The following is a 25,975-nucleotide window of genomic DNA, read 5'->3' on the forward strand; positions in this document are numbered from 1 at the left end:
AATAATCTGATCTTTTAATTTCAGCTGGGCCTGTTGTAATATCGCCCATCTCATTTCTTATTCGAGTTATTTCCTTCCTCTCCTGTTTTTCTTTTGTCAGTTTGGCCAGTGCTTTATCAATTTTGTTGATTTTTTTTTTTTTCAAAAAACCAGCTTTTGGTCTTGTTAATTCTTGCAGTTGTTTTTCTGTTTTCTATTTCATTTAGTTCAGCTCTTATTTTTATTATTTGTTTCCTTCTGTTTCCTTTGGGTTTCTTTTGTTGTTCTCTTTCTTTTTGTTCAAGTTATAGGGATAATTCTTTGATTTTTGCCCTTTCTTCTTTTTTGGATGTGTGCATTTATTGATATAAATCGGCCTCTGAGAGCTGCTTTTGCTGTGTCCCAAAGGTTCTGATAGGAAGTGTTTTCATTCTCATTGGATTCTCCGAATATCTTTATTCCATCCTTAATGTGTTCTATAATCCAGTCTTTTTTGAGCAGGGTATTGTTCAGTTTCCAGGTGTTTGATTTCTTTTCCCTGCTTTTCCTGTTACTGATTTCCACTTTTATGGCCTTATGGTCAGAGAAGATGCTTTGTAATATTTCAGTGTTTTGGATTCTGCTAAGGCTTGCTTTATGACCTAATATGTGGTCTATTCTAGAGAATGTTCCATGTGCAGTAGAACAGAAAGTATACTTGGTTGCTGTTGGGTGGAGTGTTCTGTATATGTCTATGAGGTCAAGTTGGTTGATCGTGACATTTAGATCTTGCGTGTCTTTATTGAGCTTCTTTCTGGATGTCCTGTCCTTCACCGAAAGTGGTGTGTTGAAGTCTCCTACTATTATTGTGGAGCTGTCTATCTCACTTTTCAATGCTGATAGAGTTTGTTTTATGTATCTTGTGGCCCTGTCAATGGGTGCATAAATATTTAATATGGTTATAGCTTCTTGGTGTATTGTCCCTTTAATCATTATATAGTATCCTTCCTTATCCTTTATGATGGATTCAACTTTCAAGTCTATTTTGTGAGGAATTAATATTGCCACTCCTGCTCTTTTTTGATTGTTGTTTGCTTGATATATTTTTTTCCTTCCTTTGAGTTTTAGTTTGTTTTTGTCTCTAAGTCTAAGGTGTGTCTCTTGCAGGCAACATATAGATGGATCTTGTTTTTTAATCCATTCTGCCACTCTCTGCCTCTTTATTGGTGCGTTTAGTCCATTTACATTCAGGGTAATTATGGATAGGTATGAATTTAGTGCTATCATTTTGATGTCTTTTTTTGTGTGTTGACAGTTTCTTTTTCCCACTTGATTTTATGTGCTGAGATTTTCTTTATATATTGTCCTTTCCTCATATTTGTTGTTGTTGATTTTGTTTCTGCTGAGTCTGTATTTTTCCCTTGTATTTTGATGAGTAGGGTAGTTTTTCTCCTTTGTGGTTACCTTACTATTTACCCCTATTTTTCTAAATTTAAAACTAGGAGTTTTTTCTTGTATTGACGTATGTTCCTCTCCATATGGCAGGTGTATAATTATTTTTCCTAGTCCCTCTTTATTATTTTAATGTTGTCTTTTATGTAATAACATCGCTGTTATCCTGTGTTTGGCTTTTTTTTTTTTTTTAATCTCGCTTTGTTTTTTTGGATTTCCCTTTATGGGTTGACTTCTGGTTGCTCTGCCCAGTGTTCTAGTGTTGGGTTGATACCTGATATTATTGATTTTCTAACCAAAGGACCTCCGTTTGGTATTTCTTGTAGTTTTGGTTTGGTTTTTACAAATTCCCTAAACTTGTGTTTATCTGAACATGTTTTAATTTCACCTTCATATTTAAGAGACAGTTTTGATGGATATATGATTCTTGGCAGGCAATTTTTTTCGTTCAGTTTCTTAAATATGTCATCCCATTGCCTTCTTGCCTGCATGGTTTCTGCCGAGTATTCTGAGCTTATTCTTATTGGCTCTCCTTTGTAGGTAACTTTTCATTTTTATCCCTCGCGGCTCTTATAATTCTCTCTTTATCTTTGGTTTTGGCAAGCTTGATTATAATATATCTTGGTGACTTTCTTTTAAGATCTACCTTACATGGAGTTTGATGAGCATCTTGGGATAGATATCTTCTCATCTTTCATAATATCAGGGAAGTTTTCTGCCAACAAATCTTCAACAATTTTCTCTGTATTTTCTGTTATCCCTCCCTGTTCTGGTATTCCAATCACTCATAGGTTATTTCTCTTGATAGAGTCCCACATGATTCTTAATGTTTCTTCATTTTTTTAAATTCTTTTATCTGATTTTTCTTCAAATATATTAGTGCCAAGTGATTTATCTTCGAGTTCAGAAATTCTGACTTCTACTTGCTCAATTCTGCTCCTTTTACTTTCTATTGAGTTATCTAATTCTGTAATTGTATTGTTAATCTTCTGAATTTCTGATGTCTGTCTGTAATGGATTTTCCAGCTTATTAAACTTTTCATTATGTTCCTGAATAATCTTTTTAATTTCTTCAGTTGCTTTATCTGTGTGTTCCTTGGCTTGTTCTGCGTATTGCCTGATTTCCTTCCTGACGTCTTGAAGGGTTCTGTATATTAAACTTTTGTATTCTGGCACTGGTAATTCCAGGAATGCACTTTCATCTAGACGATCCCGGGATTCTGTGTTTTGAGAGCCTGTTGAGGTGATCATGGCCTGTTTCTTTATGTGACTTGATATTGACTGTTGTCCCTGAGCCATCTGTAAGTTATTTTATTATTTTATGCTTGATACTGTGTCATAGCTGCTTTCTTTGTTTTGTTTTGGTATACCCCTATGGGTTGCTTGAGTGAGCTAGCTTGATTATTTTCGCCTTTGGAGCTCTGGTGTCCTGTCCCCAGCTGGCTAGAGCTGTTATCAGGTGTTATCAGTCTAGGAGTCCATTTAGTTTTCTTGCATGAATTCAGCTCAGGTTTCCAGGTAGCTGATATCAAGTGTTTGGTACAGGCTCTGTCCTACAGTGTTAGAGAGGCAGGGTTGATTGGCGTATGTACTGGTATCTGATTGCAGCAGGGCGTCACGCTCTGAATAAGGCAGGTGGCTGAGAACTGACCCCCGAGTGTCTCTGAGGAAAATGCGTCTCTGTTCACTAGAGCGTGGTGGTAGGTGGGTTCTGCAGAGGGACCATGGGCACCCAAAGGTTTTGGTTGTAAGGACTGGGAGGTACCAGTTATGTTTGGACCCCTGTCGTGGGTGGCTGGGTGATCTGAGTGGAGCTGCCAGTCCTTAGGTCCCTGTTGTGGATAGGTGATGACCTTGTTTAAGAGGCAAAGCAATGTCAAACATCAAGCACCCACCTCCCCACCACACAGTTGAAATGGTTGGAGTTTCCCAACAGGGTCTATTCTCCCGAAATGGGCCCACTCAGGTCCATGTGGAAGGGAAAGGTTCTCAAAGTCCATGGACGGTTTATGCCTTGACAGGAGCCGCTTCTGTCCTGAGCTCACCTGGTTAATGGAGCTAGCAAATTATCTTTTCCCCGCAGTTACAAATTTTTTCCTTCCCTAAGGCTTGGAGGATGACTCTAGGTGCTCAGCAGGGTCTGTCTCAGGTCCAGGGATTCAGCCGCTGAAGCCAGCTTGGGGGTGGTGGGTGCTGGGCTCGGTAAGATATATGCAAGTACTTAGCTTTTGCCGAGAGCGCCGTTCTTCTCAGGTTCCAGAGGTGTGAGTAGGCTGTGTGCTGGCTGCTTCTCCCTGAGGAAAGTGTGGCCAAACGCTGGTATCAGCCTGCCGCCACCGCCGCCGCTGCTCCGGGAATGGTGTCTGAGGGCTCCCTGCGATTCAGGTCCGGTAACTCCTCTCCACTTCTGAACGGCCTCTTCCTCGCTCTGCCCCTCAGTTTGTTGTCTGAGCTTGCCTTTGATGCTTAGGGCTCCCAGTTTGTCACAAATATACTCGTTTGGTTTGTTTTTTCGGGTCTTTCTTGTAAAGAGGGCTCGCAGAAGCGTCTGTCTATTGCACTATCTTGGCCCCACCTCTCCTTAATAGTTTTTATTATGCCAGTTGACCTAGATGTCACCTGAAAGCATGGTCCCCACACCCCCGCCCCTGCTACTCTGGCCCTTGCAGCGTTTGGTTTATTCAGAAAATTTCTTTGCTTTTGGTATAGTCCAGTTGTGCTGACCTCTCCTGTATTGTGTGTTGTCCATCCCTTCTCCTAAATTATTTTTTGTCTACTATGTAATTAGTGAATCCCCCTCTCCCTCTCGCCTCTCGTAACCATCAAAGAATATTTTCTTCTCTGTTTAGACTATTTCTTGAGTTCTCGTAATAGTGGCCTCATACAATATTTGTCCTTTTGCAGCTGACTAATTTCACTCAGCATAATGCCTTCCAGGTTCCTCCATGTTATGAAATATTTTACAGATTCATCATTGTTCTTTATCAATGTACAGCATTCTATTTTGTGAATGTACCATAATTTATTTATCCATTCAATTGTTGACCATCCTTACCTTTTTATTATTGGCATCTGGATACAGAATCACAAATGTAGCAAGATTTTCTCTTTGGACTGTCAACATAATGTGACATGAGGATTTGTCTCTGGGACACAACTTAGAATTTAAATGAAGGTTTGAAAATCCTGATTATTGACCTGCAGTCTTTTTAGTCACAGAGATTGGTGTTGACTTGCATGTTTCAGTGTTTCATTCTGGAGGCTTAAGGTTAGAAAAGATTTTCTGGTCTTGTGTACCTGGATTATTTTTAGGAACAGTGAGATCTCTTGAATGATCATGGTGAATTATCAGTATTCACTATTCTTACTATCATAGGGTAAAAATATACAAATAATATTTATTCGGTGTTAGTGGTATACTCTTTTTCAGACTAGTATTTTTTGTAGTATCTGAGGACATCAGGAGATATTTTGTGGGAGAGCGTGACAGTGGTTCTCTTTAATATTACCCTTAGAAGATAAGAATTGTATTTCAAAGATCACTAAGCTGTCTTTAATGATACTTCATGGAACTATCATTTATGAATTAAACTGAACCCTTTTTAAAACCTTTTATGTAAACCTGTACCAGTTCTTCAGGGTAATTTTTACTTTAAGTCCATACAGAGTCTGTAAAGTGGTATTTCCTTTATTCGTTAGGGATTTAATGAAGTAGAACATGAAAATGTATATAATTGTATACTCATTGAGGCTTTATAAATTTTGGTGAGGCATCTTCTTTATTACTTTTCCATGATAACTTTTTCATCTTCCCTCATAGAGAGGCTCCCCATTCCTTTGGTCAGTGTACTTTCTCTTCTAGAGCCCTTTCAACTCATATCATGTTTGTATGCAATGTTGTCTTGTTGGTTATTCATCCTATTGTATTTGTTTAATGCCTGCAGTAGTGTACTGTATGGTACCTGGAAGTCCTAACAGAAAGAAATCCAAAACCAATATTACAAGCAGTATGTATTAATATTGACTAGTCAAGTGGTCTATTGCAAATTGTCACAAGCCATAGAGGGTTTTGAACCACGGGTAGCATTTCGACTGGAGGAGGAAATGGTAGGAGCAAAAAGTATGGAAGTAAAAAAGAACAAGTTGTATTTGGAGGAATGACAAGTAGCTGAGTTTGGGTGGATCATAACATGTATATAGGACCTTGAGATTACTATTTAAATAAGTCAAATTGCTGATGACTCTGAAGGCTGAGGTTAAAGAATTTGAGCTTTTTTTTTCAGTGGGGATCAAAGAGCAGTTGAAGATGTTTTAACAGAGTGGCATTTTTACGTGCTGCTTTAGGAAAGTTAATCTAGTGGTTGTTACATGCAGCAAAGTTGGAAGGGAAGTGAGTTGGAAGGCAGGCAGCTGGCAAGAGGGCTATTGCTGTGGTCCAGGTAGGAGACAGTAAGAGTTCAATGTAAGATGATGAGAGAGTCATAAGAAATAGATAATATGAAAAGTAACTGGCAAAATTTAGTTAACTGAAGGATGTTTTAGAGGAAAGGGAATTTTTATAAATTTCAATATTTGAAAATAAATTTCAAATAAGAAGTGTTGATACTGAAATGAGATGTAATTTTTTTTTTATTAACTTTTATTGAGCTTTAAGTGAACGTTTACAAATCAAGTCAGACTGTCACATATAAGTTTATATACATCTTACTCCGTATTCCTACTTGCTCTCCCCCTAATGAGTCAGCCCTTCCAGTCTCTCCTTTCATGACAATTTTGCCAGCTTCCAACTCTCTCTATCCTCCCATCCCCCCTCCAGACAGGAGATGCCAACACAGTCTCAAGTGACCACTTGATATAATTAGCTCACTCTTCATCAGCATCTCTCACCTACCCACTGTCCAGTCCCTTTCATGTCTGATGAGTTGTCTTTAGGGATGGTTCCTGTCCTGTGCCAACAGAAGGTTTGGGGACCATGACCACCGGGATTCCTCTAGTCTCAGTCAGACCATTAAGTTTGGTCTTTTTATGAGAATTTGGGGTCTGCATCCCACTGATCTCCTGCTCCCTCAGGGGTCCTCTGCTGTGCTCCCTGTCAGGGCAGTCATCGATTGTGGCTGGGCACCAACTAGTTCTTCTGGTCTCAGGATGATGTAGGTCTCTGGTTCATGTGGCCCTATCTGTCTCTTAGGCTCTTAGTTGTCGTGTGACCTTGGTGTTCTTCATTTTCCTTTGCTCCAGGTGGGTTGAGACCAATTGATGCATCTTAGATGGCCGCTTGTTAGCATTTAAGACCCCAGACGCCACAATTCAAAGTGGGATGCAGAATGTTTTCATAATAGAATTATTTTGCCAATAGACTTAGAAGTCCCCTTAAACCATGGTCCCCAAACCACCGCCCTTGCTCCACTGACCTTTGAAGCTTTCATTTTATCTTGGAAACTTCTTTGCTTTTGGTCCTGTCCAGTTGAGCTGACCTTCCATGTATTGAGTGTTGTCCTTCCCTTCACCTAAAGCAGTTCTTATCTGCTAATTAACCAGTAAAAAACCCTCTCCCACCCTCCCTCCCTCCCCCCTTCGTAACCACAAAAGTATGTGTTCTTCTCAGTTTATACTATTTCTCAAGATCTTATAATAGTGGTCTTATACAATATTTGTCCTTTTGCCTCTAATTTCGCTCAGCATAATGCCTTCTGGGATCCTCCATGTAATGAAATGTTTCACAGATTCGTCACTGTTCTTTATCGATGCGTAGTATTCCATTGTGTGAATATACCACAATTTATTTAACCATTCATTCATCTGTTGATGGACACCTTGGTTGCTTCCAGCTTTTTGCTATTGTAAACAGAGCTGCAATAAACATGGGTGTGCATATATCTGTATGTGTGAAGGCTCTTGTTTCTCTAGGGTATATTCCGAGGAGTGGGATTTCTGGGTTGTATGGTAGTTCTATTTCTAACTGTTTAAGATAACGCCAGATCGATTTCCAAAGTGGTTGTACCATTTTACATTCCCACCAGCAGTGTATGAGAGTTCCAATCTCTCCGCACCCTCTCCAACATTTATTATTTTGTGTTTTTTGGATTAATGCCAGCCTTGTTGGAGTGAGATGGAAGCTCATCGTGGTTTTAATTTGCATTTCTCTAATGGCTAATGATCGAGAGCATTTTCTCATGTATCTGTTAGCTGCCTGAATATCTTCTTTAGTGAAGTGTGTGTTCATATCCTTTGCCCACTTCTTGATTGGGTTGTTTGTCTTTTTGTGGTTCAGTTTTAACAGAATCATATAGATTTTAGAGATCAGGCGCTGGTCGGAGATGTCATAGCTGAAAATTCTTTCCCAGTCTATAGGTGGTCTTTTTACTCTTTTGGTGAAGTCTTTGGATGAGCATAGGTGTTTGATTTTTAGGAGCTCCCAGTTATCGGGTTTCTCTTCATCATTTTTGGTAATGTTTTGTATTCTGTTTATGCCTTGTATTAGGGCTTCTGAGGTGGTCCCTATTTTTTCTTCCATGATCTTTATCGTTTTAGTCTTTATGTTTAGGTCTTTGATCCACTTGGAGTTAGTTTTTGTGCATGGTGTGAGGTATGGGTCCTGTTTCATATTTTTGCAAATGGATATCCAGTTATGCCAGCACCATTTGTTAAAAAGACTATCTTTTCCCCAATTAACTGACACTGGGCCTTTGTCAAATATCAGCTGCTCATATGTGGATGAATTTATATCTGGGTTCTCAATTCTGTTCCACTGGTCTATGTGCCTGTTGTTGTACCAATACCAGGCTGTTTTGACTACTGTAGCTGTATAATAGGTTCTGAAATCAGGTAGAGTGAGGCCTCCCACTTTCTTCTTCTTTTTCAGTAATGCTTTGCTTATCCGAGGCTTCTTTCCCTTCCATATGAAGTTGGTGATTTGTTTCTCTATCACCTTAAAAAATGACATTGGAATTTGGATCGGAAGTGCATTGTATATATAGATGGCTTTTGGTAGAATAGACATTTTTACTATGTTAAGTCTTCCTATCCATGAGTAAGGTATGTTTTTCCACTTAAGCATGTCCTTTTGAATCTCTTGTAGTAGAGCTTTGTAGTTTTCTTTGTATAGGTCTTTTACATCCTTGGTAAGATTTATTCCTAAGTATTTTATCTTCTTGGGGGCTACTGTGTATGGTATTGATTTGGTTATTTCCTCTTCGATGTTCTTTTTGTTGATGTAGAGGAATCCAAGTGATTTTTGTATGTTTATCTTAGAACCTGAGACTCTGCCAAACTCTTCTATTAGTTTCAGTAGTTTTCTGGAGGATTCCTTAGGGTTTTCTGTGTATAAGATCATGTCATCTGCAAATAGAGATAATTTTACTTCCATCTTGCCAATCCAGATGCCCTTTATTTCTTTGTCTAGCCTAATTGCCCTGGCTAGGACTTCTAGCACAATGTTGAATAAGAGCGGTGATAAAGGGCATCCTTGTGTGGTTCCCGTTCTCAAGGGAAATGCTTTCAGGTTCTCTCCATTTAGAGTGATGTTGGCTGTTGGCTTTGCATAGATGCCCTTTATTATGTTGAGGAATTTTCCTTCAATTCCTATTTTGGTGAGAGTTTTTATCATAAAAGGGTGTTGGACTTTGTCAAATGCCTTTTCTGCATCAATTGATAAGATCATGTGGTTTTTGTCTTTTGTTTTATTTATATGGTGGATTACATTAATGGTTTTTCTAATATTAAACCAGCCTTGCATACCTGGTATAAATCCCACTTGATCGTGGTGAATTATTTTTTTTGATATGTTGTTGAATTCTATTGGCTAGAATTTTGTTGAGGATTTTTGCATCTATGTTCCTGAGGGATATAGGTCTGTAATTTTCTTTTTTTGTAATGTCTTTACCTGGTTTTGGTATCAGGGAGATGGTGGCTTCATAGAATGAGTTGGGTAGTATTCCGTCATTTTCTATGCTTTGAAATACCTTTAGTAGTAGTGGTGTTAACTCTTCTCTGAAAGTTTGGTAGAACTCTGCAGTGAAGCCGTCCGGGCCAGGGCTTTTTTTTGTTGGGAGTTTTTTGATTCCCGTTTCAATCTCTTTTTTTGTTATGGGTCTATTTAGTTGTTCTACTTCTGAATGTGTTAGTTTAGGTAGGTAGTGTTTTTCCAGGAATTCATCCATTTCTTCTAGGTTTGCAAATTTGTTAGAGTACAATTTTTCGTAATAATCTGATATGATTCTTTTAATTTCAGTTGGGTCTGTTGTGATGTGGCCCATCTCGTTTCTTATTCGGGTTATTTGTTTCCTGTATTTCTTTAGTCAGTCTAGCCAGTGGTTTATCAATTTTGTTAGTTTTTTCAAAGAACCAGCTTTTGGCTTTGTTAATTCTTTCAATTGTTTTTCTGTTCTCTAATTCATTTAGTTCAGCTCTAATTTTTATTTTTTGTTTTCTTCTGGTGCCTGATGGATTCTTTTGTTGCTCACTTTCTATTTGTTCAAGTTATAGGGACAGTTCTCTGATTTTTGCTCTTCTTTTTGTATGTGTGCATTTATCAATATAAATTGGCCTCTGAGCACAGCTTTTGCTGTGTCCCAGAGGTTTTGATAGGAAGTATTTTCATTCTCGTTGCTTTCTATGAATTTCCTTATTCCCTCCTTGATGTCTTCTATAACCCAGTCTTTTTTCAGGAGGGTATTGTTCAGTTTCCAAGTATTTGATTTCTTTTCCCTAGTTTTTCTGCTATTGATTTCCAATTTTATTGCCTTGCGGTCTGAGAAGATGCTTTGTAATATTTCGATGTTTTGGATTCTGCAAAGGTTTGTTTTATGACCGAATATGTGGTCTATTCTAGAGAATGTTCCATGTGCGCTAGAGAAAAAAGTATACTTTGCAGCAGTTGGTTGGAGAGTTCTGTATAAGTCAATGAGGTCAAGTTGGTTGATTGTTGTAATTAGGTCTTCCGTGTTTCTATTGAGCTTCTTACTGGATGTCCTGTCCTTCTCCGACAGTGGTGTGTTGAAGTCTCCTACTATAATTGTGGAGGTGTCTATCTCACTTTTCAGTTCTGTTAAAATTTGATTTATATATCTTGGAGCCCTGTCATTGGGTGCATAAATATTTAATATGGTTGTGTCTTCCTGATCAATTGTCCCTTTTATCATTATGTAGTGTCCTTCTTTATCCTTTGTGGTGGATTTAAGTCTAAAGTCTTTTGTCAGAAATTAATATTGCTACTCCTCTTCTTTTCTGCTTATTGTTTGCTTGATATATTTTTTTCCATCCTTTGAGTTTTAGTTTGTTTGTGTCTCTAAGTCTAAAGTGTGTCTCTTGTAGGCAGCATATAGATGGATCGTGCTTCTTTATCCAGTCTGAGACTCTCTGTCTCTTTATTGGTGCATTTAGTCCATTTACATTCAGCGTAATTATAGATAAATAAGTGTTTAGTGTTGTCATTTTGATGCCTTTTTATGTGTGTTCTTGACAATTTCATTTTTCCACATATTTTTTTGTGCTGAGACGTTTTTCTTAGTAAATTGTGAGATCCTCATTTTCATAGTGTTTGACTTTATGTTTGTTGAGTCGTTACGTTTTTCTTGGCTTTTATCTTGAGTTATGGAGTTGTTATACATCTTTGTGGTTACCTTAATATTTACCCCTATTTTTCTAAGTAAAAACCTAACTTGTATTGTTCTATATCGCCTTGTATCCCTCTCCATATGGCAGTTCTGTGCCACCTGTATTTAGTCCCTCTTTTTGATTATTGTGATCTTTTACATATTGACTTCAATGATTCCCTGTTTTGAGCTTTTTTTTTTTTTAATTAATCTTAATTTGTTTTTGTGATTTCCCTATTTGAGTTGATATCAGGATGTTCTGTTTTGTGACCTTGTGTTGTGCTGGTATCTGATATTATTGGTTTATTGACGATACAATATCCTTTAGTATTTCTTGTAGCTTTGGTTTGGTTTTTGCAAATTCTCTAAACTTGTGTTTGTCTGTAAATATCTTCATTTCGCCTTCATATTTCAGAGAGAGTTTTGCTGGATATATGATCCTTGGCTGGCAGTTTTTCTCCTTCAGTGGTCTGTATATGTCATCCCATTGCCTTCTTGGCTGCATGGTTTCTGCTGAGTAGTCTGAACTTATTGATTCTCCCTTGAAGGAGACCTTTCTTTTCTCCCTGGCTGCTTTTAAAATTTTCTCTTTATCTCTGCTTTTGGCAAGTTTGATGATAATATGTCTTGGTGTTTTTCTTTTTGTATCAATCTTAAATGGGGTTCGATGAGCATCTTGGATAGATACCCTTTCGTCTTTCATGATGTCAGGGAAGTTTTCTGTCAGCAGATCTTCAACTATTTTCTCTGTGTTTTCTGTCCTCCCTCCCTGTTCTGGGACTCCAATCACACGCAAGTTATTCTTCTTGATAGAGTCCCACATGATTCTTAGGGTTTCTTCATTTTTTTTAATTCTTTTATCTGATTTTTTTTCAGCTATGTTGGTGTTAATTCCCTGGTCCTCCAGATTTCCCAGTCTGCATTCTAATTGCTCGAGTCTGCTCCTCTGACTTCCTATTGCGTTGTCTAATTCTGCAATTTTGTTGTTAATCTTTTGGATTTCTGCATGCTGTCTCTCTATGGATTCTTGCAACTTATTAATTTTTCCACTATGTTCTTGAATAATCTTTTTGAGTTCTTCAACAGTTTTATCAGTGTGTTCCTTGGCTTTTTCTGCGGTTTGCCTCATTTCATTTCTGAGGTCATCCCTCATGTCTTGAAGCATTCTGTAAATTAGTTTTTTATATTCTGTATCTGATAATTCCAGGGTTGTATCTTGATTTGGGAAAGATTTTGATTCTTTTGTTTGGGGGGTTGTAGAAGCTGTCATGGTCTGCTTCTTTATGTGGTTTGATATCGACTGCTGTGTCCGAGCCATCACTAAGATATAAAGTAGTGATTTATTCTATATTTGCTCACTGAGTCTTATCTTGTTTTGTTTTCTTTCAATATATGTGGATGGGCTACTAGATTGTGCTGTCTTGTTTGTTGTAGCCCTTGACTTACTTATGACCTATTACCAGCTGGTTTGGACTGTTGCCAGATATATATGCCTGAGTCTATTCACTATTCTTGAGTAGACTCTGATTTTGGGTCATCAAGCCTTTGCTGCACCCTAACACCTATCCACCTCGAGAAGTAGTGGTGATAGTTGTGTGCACCAGATTCTATTAGCAGCTGGGGTTCACCCTCCAGGGGGTGCAGGATGCTGACAGGCTTCCCCCAAGTGTCAGTAAGGTAGGTGTGTCTCTATTCCTATAGCACCTTGGTGGGAGGGCACTGCAGGTGTACCTTCGGCCCCCAGTGCCAGTACCTCTACTGATTGGTAGGTGTCACCCTCCTTAGACCCCGAAGGCAAGAGGCTAGGTGGTCTGGGGGGAGCTTCAGCCTTCAGTTCCCTGTTGTGGGTCAGTTAGGGCTCTGTTGAATAAGCAGAGATATCAGACCCGGGAAACTTGTTTTTCCAGAAAATCTGCTAAAAAAAAAAATGTAGTCAGATCCCTACCAGAACTGCCTTTGGATTATAACCGCCACGTTGTTCCCTGTAAGGATGAAAGCCTGAGATTTGGATCATATATGCTTGGCTGTAGCTGGTTCTGTGTTTTTAGTCCAATTAGAGATGGATTTTTAGTCCCTGGGTTTTTTGTGGTTCCTTCTCTCAGGCCGGAAGAATGGATTAGGAAAAGACCAAAAAAAAAAAAACAAAAAAAAGGGAAAAGCAAAGCCGCTGCAGAGTCGGAGCAGTTCTCCCTCTGGCTCAGGAAATTCCAATGTTAATGAAGCCGCCTGGGAAGGGTGGGGGAGGGTTCAGAGAAACAGGAGAGTAGCACCCAGGAATATAGCCAAAGTTGCTTATCTTGCTTGGAATGACTACTTTATCTGAGATTCCCGAGGGGCGTGTCGCCTATGTGTGCTGGCTGTGTGGAGATTGCCCCCCGAGTGTCTGGCCCGCCGAAGCCGCGGTCACATCCTCTGCTGCCAGTCCAAAGTCCAGCCTCAAGATTCCCCTGCTGGGACGCTGCACTCCCGGCTCCAAAATCAGTCGCTGCCTCCCTGGGACTTCTCGTCCCACCAGCCGCGTTGCCGCGCCGCCTCTGCGGACTGGCTGGGCCCCCTTCCCGGGGTTAATTCAGGGGAGTAGGGCTGCGCCCCGTGCTTGCGCCGTGAAAGCGCCCAGTCAAATGCCGGCGCCAAGCTTCCCCGGCTGGTACGCTGCACTCCCGGCTCCAAAACCAGTCACTGCCTCCCGGGGGCTTCTCCCACCAGCTGCGTCGCCACACCGCCTGCGCAGACCGACTGGGCCCCCTCCCGGGGTCAGTTCAGGGGGGTAGGGCTGTGCCCCTTGTTTTAGCCATCACAAGATTTTGTGTTCAGCCCCCCAGGCCCAGACCTAAGCCCGGCGCCAAGGTTACCTGACTGGGACGCTGGCTCCAGACTCTGAAAACAGTTGCTGCTTTCCCGTATTTGTTCGTTCTCCGTCTCTAAATCTGTGTTTGTTGTTCAGGGTTCGTAGATTGTTATGTATGCGATCGATTCACTTGTTTTTCCGAGTCTTTGTTGCAAGAGGGATCCGAGGTACTGTGTACCTAGTCCGCCATCTTGGCCCCGCCTGAGATGTAATTTTTTAGAGACTGATTTTGAATTTGAATCATGGTTCTATTGGTGATTAGCTGGGTGACTTTGGTTAATTATCTTCTGTAAGCCTCGGTTTCCCAAAATCTGTTAAATCGATATACTAGCTCCTGTCTCATGGGATTGTTCATCGATCGCTCCTGTCTCATGGGATTGTTCATCGAGTAGATGAAAAAAAAAAAAATACATACAAAATTTTCTTTTCTTGGATTAAAATTAGACAAGTTCTATACCATTTTTTCTCCATATTTCCCTTTGGATTTCAATATTTTTATCCAAAAAATAAGTTTCATTCAATATGTTATGTATCCTGTATGCTGGGCACGGGAGCACGGATGAATAAAACCTAGTGCTGGTCCTTTTGAAGCTCAGCATTTTATGGGCTGGGCAGACATGTAAACATACTCAAGCGTAGTATGCTACCTGTCATGGAGAGCTGCAGCAGAGCCCAGGGCAGGTAGTGCCTAACTGCCTGGTATATGTTTGGGGTACAAGGTGTGAAAGCGTGTCAGGGAAGAGGCCTCTTAGAGGTTGGTCCTTGCCAACTCATCTTTGGTTTGCAAAATGTGGAAGAAAGAAAATAATAAAGTGGTCAGAAGTAACATGTGAAACACAGGAACTTGAAAGATGATGACATATTTGGGTAACTGCAGGTATGCCTGGCTGGAGCACAGGGCCCGTGTGTCGTTGTGGCTGAAAGGCATACAGGGACCAGATCATCAAATATCTCTGCATGTAATATTAAAAGAGTCTGAACTCTATTTTTAGGTGATCGGAAGCTACTTTTACGGGATAATTTTAGGGAGAGAAATTACGTGGTCATACTTACATTTCATAACAATAATGGGCTGACGTGGCTGTGGTTGAAACTGGAAGAGGACTAATTAGCTAGGAAGACTAATTAAAAAGTGATTTTACTAATTTAGTCTGATAAGAAATGATGAAGGGTTGAATTCCAGTGGTAAGAAGTAGAAGATACATTTCTAGAAAAGTGAGAATTTAGTATTGATAAAGAAAGCAACTTATATTGAGCACCTCTCATGTTTTATGTGTTGTACTGCATCTTAGAATTTGTGGTATCATTTTATCTAGCTAGGTCTTTGAGACAGCTAACTATGGGGGATAAGAGGGAGACATCAAGGATAGCATCTAGGTTTTTAGAACAGGTTTTTTGGTCTGGAGGAGAAATAATGAATCAGATATAGTGTGTTTAAGGGTCCTCTAGAAGATTCAGGCTATGTCTAGTAGGCAGTTGGATACAGGAGAGAAACGAGAGATCTGGGACCAGCACAGTAGGTTTGGGAGCCACTTGAGTCCGATAGAATCCTTTATAGCTGTGAAATTTTAAATTATTTCCACATAGCTCATATTTTCTTCATAATTGGTGAGATTTCTCAGGAAGGAAACTACTAAGAAAGAGGTAAATAGGAGAATGCTATGCCTTTTTAATCGTCCTATATCTTCTATGCTCCTAGAACAAGGGTCTACAAGGTAGGGTGTGCATACCACGGGAGTAACCGAAACAGCCCATTAAAGTAGAGAAGAAAACATTAGAACTTCTATTTATGCTTATTTTTCTTCTATTTTAATATTGCTTTTGTATGTTTTATTATGTATAGAATACATTAATAACATATAATAAGTATATATGTCTTAATTGATTATATATTAAATAAACTTTTTACTGATCAAGATGTATGCTCAGTTTGGAACCTGCTAATGTATAAAAAAAAAAATGTATACAAGCAATTAAATTGCTTCAAATGAGACTTATGAAGATTCCTATACATTTCATATTTCTTAGATGTAAACATTAAAGAGTACTTATTTAATTCTGAAATTTTGCATTTAACTTATTTGATAAATTTTACTTTAAGATCTAAGAAGATTTTCATTTTGTATAGGTTTTGAAATGTTTTTCTTGTGAATATTAAAAAAATTCATGTATTATATTTTAAAGTATTTTATGTAATGGTGCTTTTAATAGTAAAGATCAGACTCTTACTAGCAAAACTGAGGAATGGAGTATATTTTGATAGTGATATCAAAATACTTACAATGAGTTTGTTCCTGGTGTTTTGTGGAGATAGTAATAATAAGACTTTCCCTCTAGCCACCTCGTACATCTCATCCGGTAGTGAAGTTTTCCTGTACAGACTGTGAACCAATGGTTATTGACAAATTGCCTTTTGACAAATATGAGTTGGAACCTTCACCGCTGACTCAGTTTATCCTGGAAAGGAAATCTCCTCAGACATGTTGGCAGGTAAGCTGAACAATTGTAGTGATGTAAAAATTTAAGTGAGATGTTTCTTAAAAACTTAAATTGCGTCGGTGGTTTACGTTAACATTCTTTAAAGGTTATTAAATACGAAGTTTTAACAACTCCTTTTTAAACAGGTATATGTGAGCAATAGTGCAAAATATAGTGAACTCGGTCATCCTTTCGGTTACTTGAAAGCCAGTACAGCACTGAACTGTGTCAACTTATTTGTGATGCCTTACAATTATCCAGTCCTCCTTCCCCTTTTAGGTAAGTAATTCTGTAACATTTTCTGTGGCTCAGCATAGAAAAAGTTTTCTAAAAAGGAACTTGGGGAACATCTCTGTGCAGTTTTTCTTGTCTTCTGGGAACTAATGAAGATGTATTTAATATTTGAAAATGTTAAGCCTTTCTAAAGAGTTTTTTTATAACAGCCTGTTTACGTTTGTGGCAAATTGAAAGTTGGTGTCAAAACACCTTTATTCTACAGACTAATAAAGGTATATTAAATTTTAAATGAAATATTTGAATTTTTTCTGTAAGTTAGGTAGAATTGGTAATGCAGGGCTTCTGTTAAACAAAACATATTTTGTAAAAGTGTTATATATGCACAAGGTCTTAGTGTATTTTCTTTCAGGGAATTTATGCTTTAATTTTCATTTGGAAAAAACTTTTTAAAATAAGGGGATCTATCTCAAAATAATGTATGATAAAAGTTCAAAGTTAGTTTCTAAGTATCATCTGGCTGTAATTTTTTGAGGACTGCTGTTAGAGAAGACTTCCCTCCCTCCATGGAATCCACTCAGATTTAAAAGTTGTAGTAAAAAATTTGTAGGTGTATATATATACACATACAACACGTATATGTTTTTTTCTTAATTGTGCTATAGGTGAAAGTAGGTATATTTTATAGAAGACGTGCATACTTTGTTTCTGTCCTCTAATCTGTTTTGTGTCCAGGTCTATGCAGGATATGGATTTTTTTCTTGTGTATTTCTGATTCTGCCTTTATTATTACATATAATTTTAGACCATAATTGGCACCTTTTCATTTTTAAATGGTATTATTAAGAGAAAACCCCAGGACCAGAAATTTTCCTGCTTCGAATTTTATTAAAAACTTGTGTCTGATGCTACTCTGTCATAGAAATAACAAAACACAGACTTTAAAAATGGAACTTTTTTGACTTGATTTTTATGCATGAAAACATTGAGTGATGATACTTTGTTCATAATGTACATTCTTAGATGACTTGTTTAAAGTACATAAAGCAAAACCAACATTGAAATGGAGACAGTCGTTTGAAAGTTACCTGAAAACAATGCCTCCCTACTATCTTGGGGTAAGAATATTATTATTTTTAAAAATAGATCTTATATAAAATTTTATATAATGCCTATAGTTTACCCTAGGTATTATTATAAACCTTTATTTATTGCTGTTATAGATTAAATGTCATGAAAATTGGGTGTACAAATGACCATTTTATCAATACAGATGGAATGATAAAGCTGTGTTTTAGTGGCTGATAGAATGGCAGTGATGATGCTGATAGGAAACACCTGCATAACGCTTGCCATAGGTCAGGCGCTGTCCGAGGCACTTTACACATGTGAACGTCGTTCAGTTCATGTCATAAGCCTGTGAGGTAAAAACCGTCACTCCTGTTTCACAGATAAGGAACCTAAGGCACTAAATGGCTAAGAAATTTGTCCAAAGCTACATAGCTAATATATGTGGGTGTGTGGGAGGCTGGGATTCAGCCCCAGGCAGTCTAGTCTGACTTTAGTATTTAGTCTCTTAACTTTGTTATAATGCTTTTTAAATTGCAGTGTTATAATTGTTTTCTCTTTAAAGGTACAAAATTTTTTTTGTTGCATTATTTCCCAAGTCTCTAGAAATGCCTTTTTAGGTAGATAAGTATATATTCTCATAGAACCATATACGTTTAGAAAACCTGATTACTTAAAAACTACTGTGTTTTGGTAGATAAGACCAAAAACATACGTATTATTTACATACATTAATTAATTTAGGAAAAGTAACTTCTTAACAAAAAAACCTACACTTTTAAACACTTATGCTTTTGATCCAGGAATATTATAGCATTTGGCTATAACTAATCTTTTTTAAATATATCCCTAATGTAATTAGAAGATTATTTTCTGAAGTTTTGAAAATCATAACATGTTAGAGTTGTAAGAGAAAAGTTGTGTGAGTGTCCAGCACATAGAGCCTGCCATGTAAAAGGATGAAAAAGAAGAATCACTTAGAATGGGGAACTTGCATTTGTTGACTCATTTACATTTTATTGCAACTCTGAGGACTTATATGGATATTAAATATCAGAGCTGGGGTTTAATTCTTGTTTGATTCCAATATTTATTCTTTCTGTGTATCAGTTATTATCATCCCTTTACTGGCTGTATTCCATGCACATGTGCTGGACACTCCTGCTAGCGCTATTTTTCATTGCACAAAGACAGTCTCAATTTGCATCCCCTTAAAATTGAAAATTATTTCACTATACCATGTCTATAGTAAATATTTTTCCTTCTTATTTTTCTTTCAGATCTTGTTTCTTGGTTGTTTTTAATTTAATCTCAGCTAATTATAATAATAGTCATGGTTAACAGCTGCTGAATGCTTACTATGAGCAAGATGCTTTCTTTTATAAGTCCTTTACATGTATTAACTCATCTTATCCCATGATAACCCTTGTTTGTTCCTGGTATTATTATGGCCTCTAATCCTTTTTAACTCTATTTCAAACTGCCTTTTATGCCACTGACAAACATTTTGCTGAAATACAATTATGATTACGTTACTCCCTTCTTTATTGAGGAAAAGAAAGGGAAATCTTTTTGGAGAAATTTTTAAAACTGATTTCTTATACATGTAGCCATAACTTTTAAAGCTTGATATTGAATGATGTTTCCTCTTTTCCTGTAGCCCTTGAAGAAAGCTGTTAGAATGATGGGAGCACCTAACCTAATAGCAGACAGTATGGAATATGGACTTAGTTACAGTGTCATTTCATACCTCAAAAAATTGAGTCAACAGGTAATGTCAAGAAATAGAGTGAGCCTCTAAGTATTGTAATTGGTTTTGGTTAATATGGTAACAAGCCAGATGCTAGTTCTTAATGGTTTGAATGGAATTGCATTACATTTATATATTGTATTTTAAAGCAGATATATCATATGTTAACATAATTCTGTCTCATAGTCTGCTATGTTTTGAAATGTTAAATTTTTTTTCTTTTTTTTTTTTACTCCTAGCTGCTCTCCCCACCTAATGAGACAGCACATTCCTCCTCCCCACCCTGTATTCCCAGTGTCCATTCAACCAGCTCCTGTCCTCCTCTTCCTTCTCATTTCACCTTCAGACAGGAGTTGCCCACATAGTCTTGTGTGTCCACATGAGCCAAAGGGCTCACTCCTCACCAAGTATCATTATCTATCTTATAGTCCAGTCCAATCCCTGTCTGGAGTTGGCTTCGGGAATGGTTCCGGTCTTGGGCTAACAAAGGGTCTGGGGACCATTACCTCCAGGGTCCCTCTAGTCTCAGACCATTAAGTCTGGTCTTTTTACAAGAATTTGAGATCTACATCCACTGTTCTCCTGCACTTTTAGGGATACTCTGTTCTGTTCCCTGTCAGGGCAGTGATCAGTGGTATCCAGGCACCATCTAGTTCTTCTGGTCTCAGGCTAATGTAGTCTCTGGTTCATGTGGCCCTTTCTGTCTCTTGGGCTCATCTTTACTGTATGTCTTTGGTGTTCTTCATTCTCCTTTGCTTCAGGTGGGTTGAAACCAATTGATGCATCTTAGATGGAAGCTTGCTAGTGTTTAAGACTCCAGACACCACTCACCAAAGTGGGATGCAGAACGTTTTCTTAATACATGAAATGTTAGTTTAATTTTAAAGTTTCATAATAATTCTTAGTTTACGAAAAATGGCATCGTTAGTGTGTCCCTAGACTTCCTATATGTGAACATTTTCTTTTGAGAAATTTATATTAGAAAGTTATTTTTCTTAGAAAAAAGTATCCATTTCTTTTGCTTTATCTTTTAAATTCTGCAGAATTTTCTCTTTCAAAACGGGAGTTTCTACTGAAACGTTTGTAAAAACACTGAATTTTGCCATTCTGGTCATAAATAACATAAACAGTATATTACAAGCAGTGTGTACACTTCAGTTCAATCCAAATGGTTAATGTCCTATGAAATACATTATTCTTCTAGTACTTTCGATATCTCTAACCTAACTAGTTGTCAAAACGCAGGTTGGGAGGTGTGCTTTCCACTGAAAAACGACACCGCTTTTTGCCATGCCTGTGAACGTTCAGTTATGTGCTAATAGCAGTGCCTTTAAGTAAATATCGATATGATTATTTTTTCTAATTTTCTATCACGTCTGAATTGAGGATAAACCCAGTGCCATCGAGTCGATTCTGATTCATAGCAACCCAATGTGAGAGAGTTGAGCTGCCTCATAGGGTTTTCTAGGCTGTAATCTTTACAGAAGCAGATTGACAGATCTTTCTCCTTGGAAACTCTAATGGGCAGTTCTACTCTGTCCTGTAGGGTCGCTATGAGTCGGAATCGACTCGATGGCACTGGGTTTATCCCCAATTCAGACGTGATAGAAAATTAGAAAAAATAATCATATCGATATTTACTTAAAGGCATTGCTATTAGCACATAACTGAACGTTCACAGGCATGGCAAAAAGCGGTGTCGTTTTTCAGTGGAAAGCACACCTCCCAACCTGCATTTTGACAACTAGTTAGGTTAGAGATATCGAAAGTACTAGAAGAATAATGTATTTCATAGGACATTAACCATTTGGATTGAACTGAAGTGTACACACTGCTTGTAATATACTGTTTATGTTATTTATGTGCAGGCACTGGATGGCTTCCAACCACCAGCCTTTTGGTTAGCAGCTGACACTTAATCGTTGCACCACCAGGGCTCCTTGGTTTAAGTGTAGAGAGTTTTTTTTTTTTAATGTACATAGGACATTTATTTATACTTAGTAAAGATTTTTCAAAAGGACATAATTTTAGTAATATCACTTTAGCCTAAAAACTCGACTACAGAACCCAAATTTAAGCAGTAGCATTGTGGTATATGGGAAAGAGCAGAGCACAGCCCCGGTGGTGGGTCTGCTCGCCAGCACGGTAGGCTTCTGCAGGGGTGCGGCTTCTCTCCTGCCTGACTCCGGCAGCACGGGTGGCCTCTTCAGTGCCTAGCATTCGCAGGTTATGGCAGCCAGCAGTCAGAGGCTTCCCCATGAGTGGCCTTCCCCAGCACCCTAGAGGGTGGATCTTTAGTAAGTTCCACCATGAGACCACAGTGACTTCTCTGCAATCCAAAGAGCCACGGCCAAGTCTTCTCCGATAAGGTCTGCATCTCAGCTCTGGTGGCTCTTGCTTAGAGTTTCGCGAGTTTTAGTAAATAACGAATTGAAGTTGAATTTGTTTGCTCTGTCCAAAAGTTTAGAGTTATAATGTTTTAAAGTCATAAGGCATTATTGTTTTAAAAATGTTTAGTTACTGAGTACCTGATATAAACTATGCTACTTCAGTTTTTAATGTCTTATATCCCTTTTTTAATATAATAAATATTTAATTTATAGAAGACCAAAACTGACTATTAGTATCTGGTTTCACAATTTACTTTATATCAAGACAACTCTTGTTTATTTTTAATTCAGGCCAAAATAGAATCTGATCGAGTTATCGGATCTGTAGGCAAAAAAGTAGTACAGGAAACCGGCATTAAAGTCCGAAGCCGATCACACGGCATGTCAACGGCATGTAGGAAAGATTTTCAGCAGTTGCTCCAGGGAATTTCCGAGGATGTTCCTCCCAGACTGCTAGACCTTAATATGAAGGAGTACACTGGGTTCCAGGTGGCTCTGCTAAATAAGGTAATAGTCATATGAATTTAGTGCTACTGTAGTTATATTCTGTTACGGTTTTTTGAATAAATCATTCTTTCTGTTAACTGGCATTTCATTTGCCAGAATTTTAAGAAGTATCTCTATACCTCTGCAGCATTGAATCATTGCATTTTAGAATTTAAACTAACGTTGTGCATGTATGGATGGATTGATGAAGAGTAAACTAACCCGTTCATTTTATAGATGAGAAGACAGGCTTAGAGATTGCTTAAAGTTATGTAGCTAAGGGTAGAGTTAAGTCACTACAGTTTCACTGAACTTTGGTACTTACACTGATGACCTCGGACACAGCATGTTCTCACCCTAAAATGCTTGTAATACTCATTATTAAAAAGATCTTCATCCCAGCAGGCTTTTTGAAGAAACCGACAAGTTGATTCTAAAATTTACATGTAAATATAAAGGTCCTAGAATAGCTAAAACAATTTTGGAAGAGAAGAATTAAGTTGGAGAGCTTACACTGTCTGATTTCAAAACTTACTATAAAGGTACAACAGTGTGGTGTTGAAAGAAGAATAAACGTATAGATTAGAAGAAGAGAGTAGAGTCTAGAAATGGTCCCTCACACATATGGTCAATTTTTAACAGAGGTGTCAAAATAATTGAGTGGGCGAGAAGACTTTTCAGCAAATGGTGCTGGGACAATTGTGTGTATATATATATATATATATATGCAAAACAGTGAGCCTTGTCCCTTACTTCACATTACTTGAAGTGATCATGGGCTTACATGTAAGAACTAAAACTATAAAACTTCTAGGAGAAAATCTTTGTGACCTTGGGAGAGCAGAGATTTGTAAAATACAACACAAAAAGCACAGACCAAAAAAAATAGATAAATTAAACTCTATGAAAAAATTTTGCTCTTCCAAAGAAATGGACAGGCAAGCTACAGGGTGGAAAAAAAAGCATATATCAAATAAAGGAGTCCATATAAGAATATATAAAGAACTCATACAACTTAATAATAAAAAGACAACCCAATAAAAAAAAGCAGCCAAAATATTTGATGAACAGACACCAAAGAAGATATACAGATGGCACACAGGCACATGAAACAACACTCAACGTCAGCAACCATCAGGGAAATGCAGGTTAAAGTCATAATGAGACGCCACTTCACACCCGCTACAATGAATGAACCTTTAAAAGACTGAAGAGAATCACATGTTGGTTGGGATGCGGAGCAGCTGGAACTCTCATACGTTCCTGATGGAAAATAGTGTGCAGTTTCTTAAAAATTAAACATACGCTTGCTATACAACCCAACTAGCAATTCTACGTGTAGGTATCTACCCAAGTGAAATAAAAATGGCCGTATAAAGGCTCTCACACAAATGTTCACAGCAGTATTATTCGTAATAGCCCCAAACTGGAAATGGCCCAAGTGTTCATCAGTTGCTGACCGAATAAAGAAGATGGCATATCCATCTAATGCAATAAAAAGGCACAGACTACTAACACACCCACAACCTGGATGAATATCAAAAACAACATGCTAAGTGGAAAAGCCAGATGCAAAAGATTGTATATTGTGAGATTCTGTTTATAAAACGGAATACAGAGAGACGGAAAGCGTATCAATGGTAGCCTGGGGATGGGAATGGGGGTTGACTACAAATGGGCACAAGGAACTTTCTGGGGTAATGGAAGTGTTCTAAAACCTGGATTGTGGGGATGGTTTCACAGCTGTCAATTTACTAACACATCAAACTGTATACTTAAAGTAGGTGATTTTATGTATGTAAATTTTACCACAAGTGTTTTTAAAAACCTTCACAGTTTTTACAATTTGGAAATTGGTTTTATAAGATATTTAATTTTCTTAACTAGATAACTTATATATCTTATTTCCAAAGCTGTGTTATAAGCCAGAGATTTTAGTCTCTTAATTCTACACTTGAAAATAAATTTGTCTTTAAATGTTTCAACCATAGGATTTGAAACCACAGACATTTAGAAATGCTTATGACATACCAAGACGGAATCTTCTGGATCACTTAACAAGAATGAGGTCCAATCTTTTGAAGAGCACCCGCAAATTTCTTAAAGGACAGGATGAAGGTTAGATAATGACATTAATATTAGTATTTCCTCTGTGTTTTTTTCTTTATAGTATGAAAAAATAGGGTATGGTAATTAGTTTTTTAAAGCATTATTATAGTAGTATTACAGTCTCTATGCATATACAGACAGATGAAGTAAAGGTGAGTCATTCCTATTTCTCTTCTTTTCTCTTCTCCATCACTGTTGCCCCAGATTCTATTCCCCAGAGGTAAACTTTGATTTCCTTTTTCGCTTTCTTCATATTTTTACATGCTCAGACAGTCAGACACAGTCATTCTCCTGCGCTGCACTAGTACCTGGTGGGGTAGCTCTGGGTGGCCAGCAAGTGGCACGTTCTGTACCTCCTCCTGTGTTCAAAGCACCTACCACACATCGCGTCAGCTGAGGATGTAACCCTTTGTCATCTCTAATTTAAGCATTCCAATTACAGCTTTATATAAAAAGCATTATCTATGTGACTTCTCTTTTCTGTAAATTCTGCTATAATTAAATACTTCTGTTTACTTGGGACAAAGCAGAAGAGACATACGTTTTCATGGTAAGATTACACGTACTGTTTATGCACTGAAATTAACTATGATATTTTTGTTGTGTTTATAAAATGAAATCAATATTTTAAAAAGTGAAAGACTTTATGCTACATATTTATAATTGTAGCAGACTAATTTAGAATATGTATAGTAAGGGAAGACTGCCTAAAATAACACTAGGTGGTATTCGTATATGAGAAGACATTATTGGAAAATGAGATGGCCATAGTTTTATTAAGGCTAACTTTTGTTGTTGTATTGTTTGAAAAGATCAAGTGCACAGTGTTCCTATAGCACAAATGGGAAATTACCAGGAATACCTCAAGCAAGTACCTTCTCCTCTAAGAGAACTTGATCCTGACCAGCCTCGAAGGCTGCATACATTTGGTAACCCTTTTAAGCTGGATAAAAAGGTAATTTTAAAGTATTCCATTACATAATTTTTTATGCTAGGCATGGTGGATTTAATAGAGTTTATAACAATCCTTCATTTGACTAAAATACTGTGCTTTTATATTCATTAAAACACAATGTCATTTCATCAGTCATGTAACCAGTATTACATGTGCCTCTATTTCCCTCTATACTTACAACTTAAATTTCCTTCTTTATGTGATGGCTGGTATGTTTTTATACTTTTCCTTTATAAAAAGAGACTTTAGGTAAAATTCACAGTAACCTCTTGCCTCATTTGTTTTGTTAGACAATCATGTCTTATAGCTTTGTCTTTATTCTCAATTTTCAAGTTGTTTCTTGACATTCTTGTGTGGGAATCTTGCATGGGAATTAGAGAATAAGTTAGCCTCTGTGACTCACTCTCAAAGACATTTTGCCTGCTTCAGTAGTGTATTTTCTAAAGTTTACAAACATTGTGAAGTTATTGTACAATAAGTTAAACCTTTATTAGGTAATCTTAAACACAATTTAAGAGAATTTGATTTCTATTCGTACTGTCAGCTTAGTAGTTAATCTTTTATTTGATTGCTCATTCCTTCATTTATTCATCTAACAAGTATATGGAGTACGGTCAGCCCTCCACATCTGCGGATTCAACCAACTGCAGATTG

General features: G+C 37.7%; 1 protein-coding gene across 3 annotated transcripts in view; it reads left to right on the forward strand.

Annotated features, from left to right (window-relative positions):
- The window catches only part of INTS6 (integrator complex subunit 6), a 109,229-nt gene that overhangs the window by 68,874 nt on the left and 14,380 nt on the right, over positions 1-25,975 (forward strand). For all 3 annotated transcript variants that reach the window (XM_049853296.1, XM_049853294.1, XM_049853295.1), the window contains 7 exons: positions 16,189-16,341; positions 16,476-16,608; positions 17,587-17,681; positions 19,292-19,402; positions 22,063-22,278; positions 24,249-24,375; positions 25,179-25,321. In XM_049853296.1, coding sequence (XP_049709253.1) covers positions 16,189-16,341; positions 16,476-16,608; positions 17,587-17,681; positions 19,292-19,402; positions 22,063-22,278; positions 24,249-24,375; positions 25,179-25,321 — 978 coding nt within the window. The remainder of the gene's footprint in view (positions 1-16,188; positions 16,342-16,475; positions 16,609-17,586; positions 17,682-19,291; positions 19,403-22,062; positions 22,279-24,248; positions 24,376-25,178; positions 25,322-25,975) is intronic.

Source organism: Elephas maximus, chromosome 14 (genome assembly GCF_024166365.1).
Source record: "Elephas maximus indicus isolate mEleMax1 chromosome 14, mEleMax1 primary haplotype, whole genome shotgun sequence".
Taxonomy (NCBI): Eukaryota; Metazoa; Chordata; class Mammalia; order Proboscidea; family Elephantidae; genus Elephas; species Elephas maximus.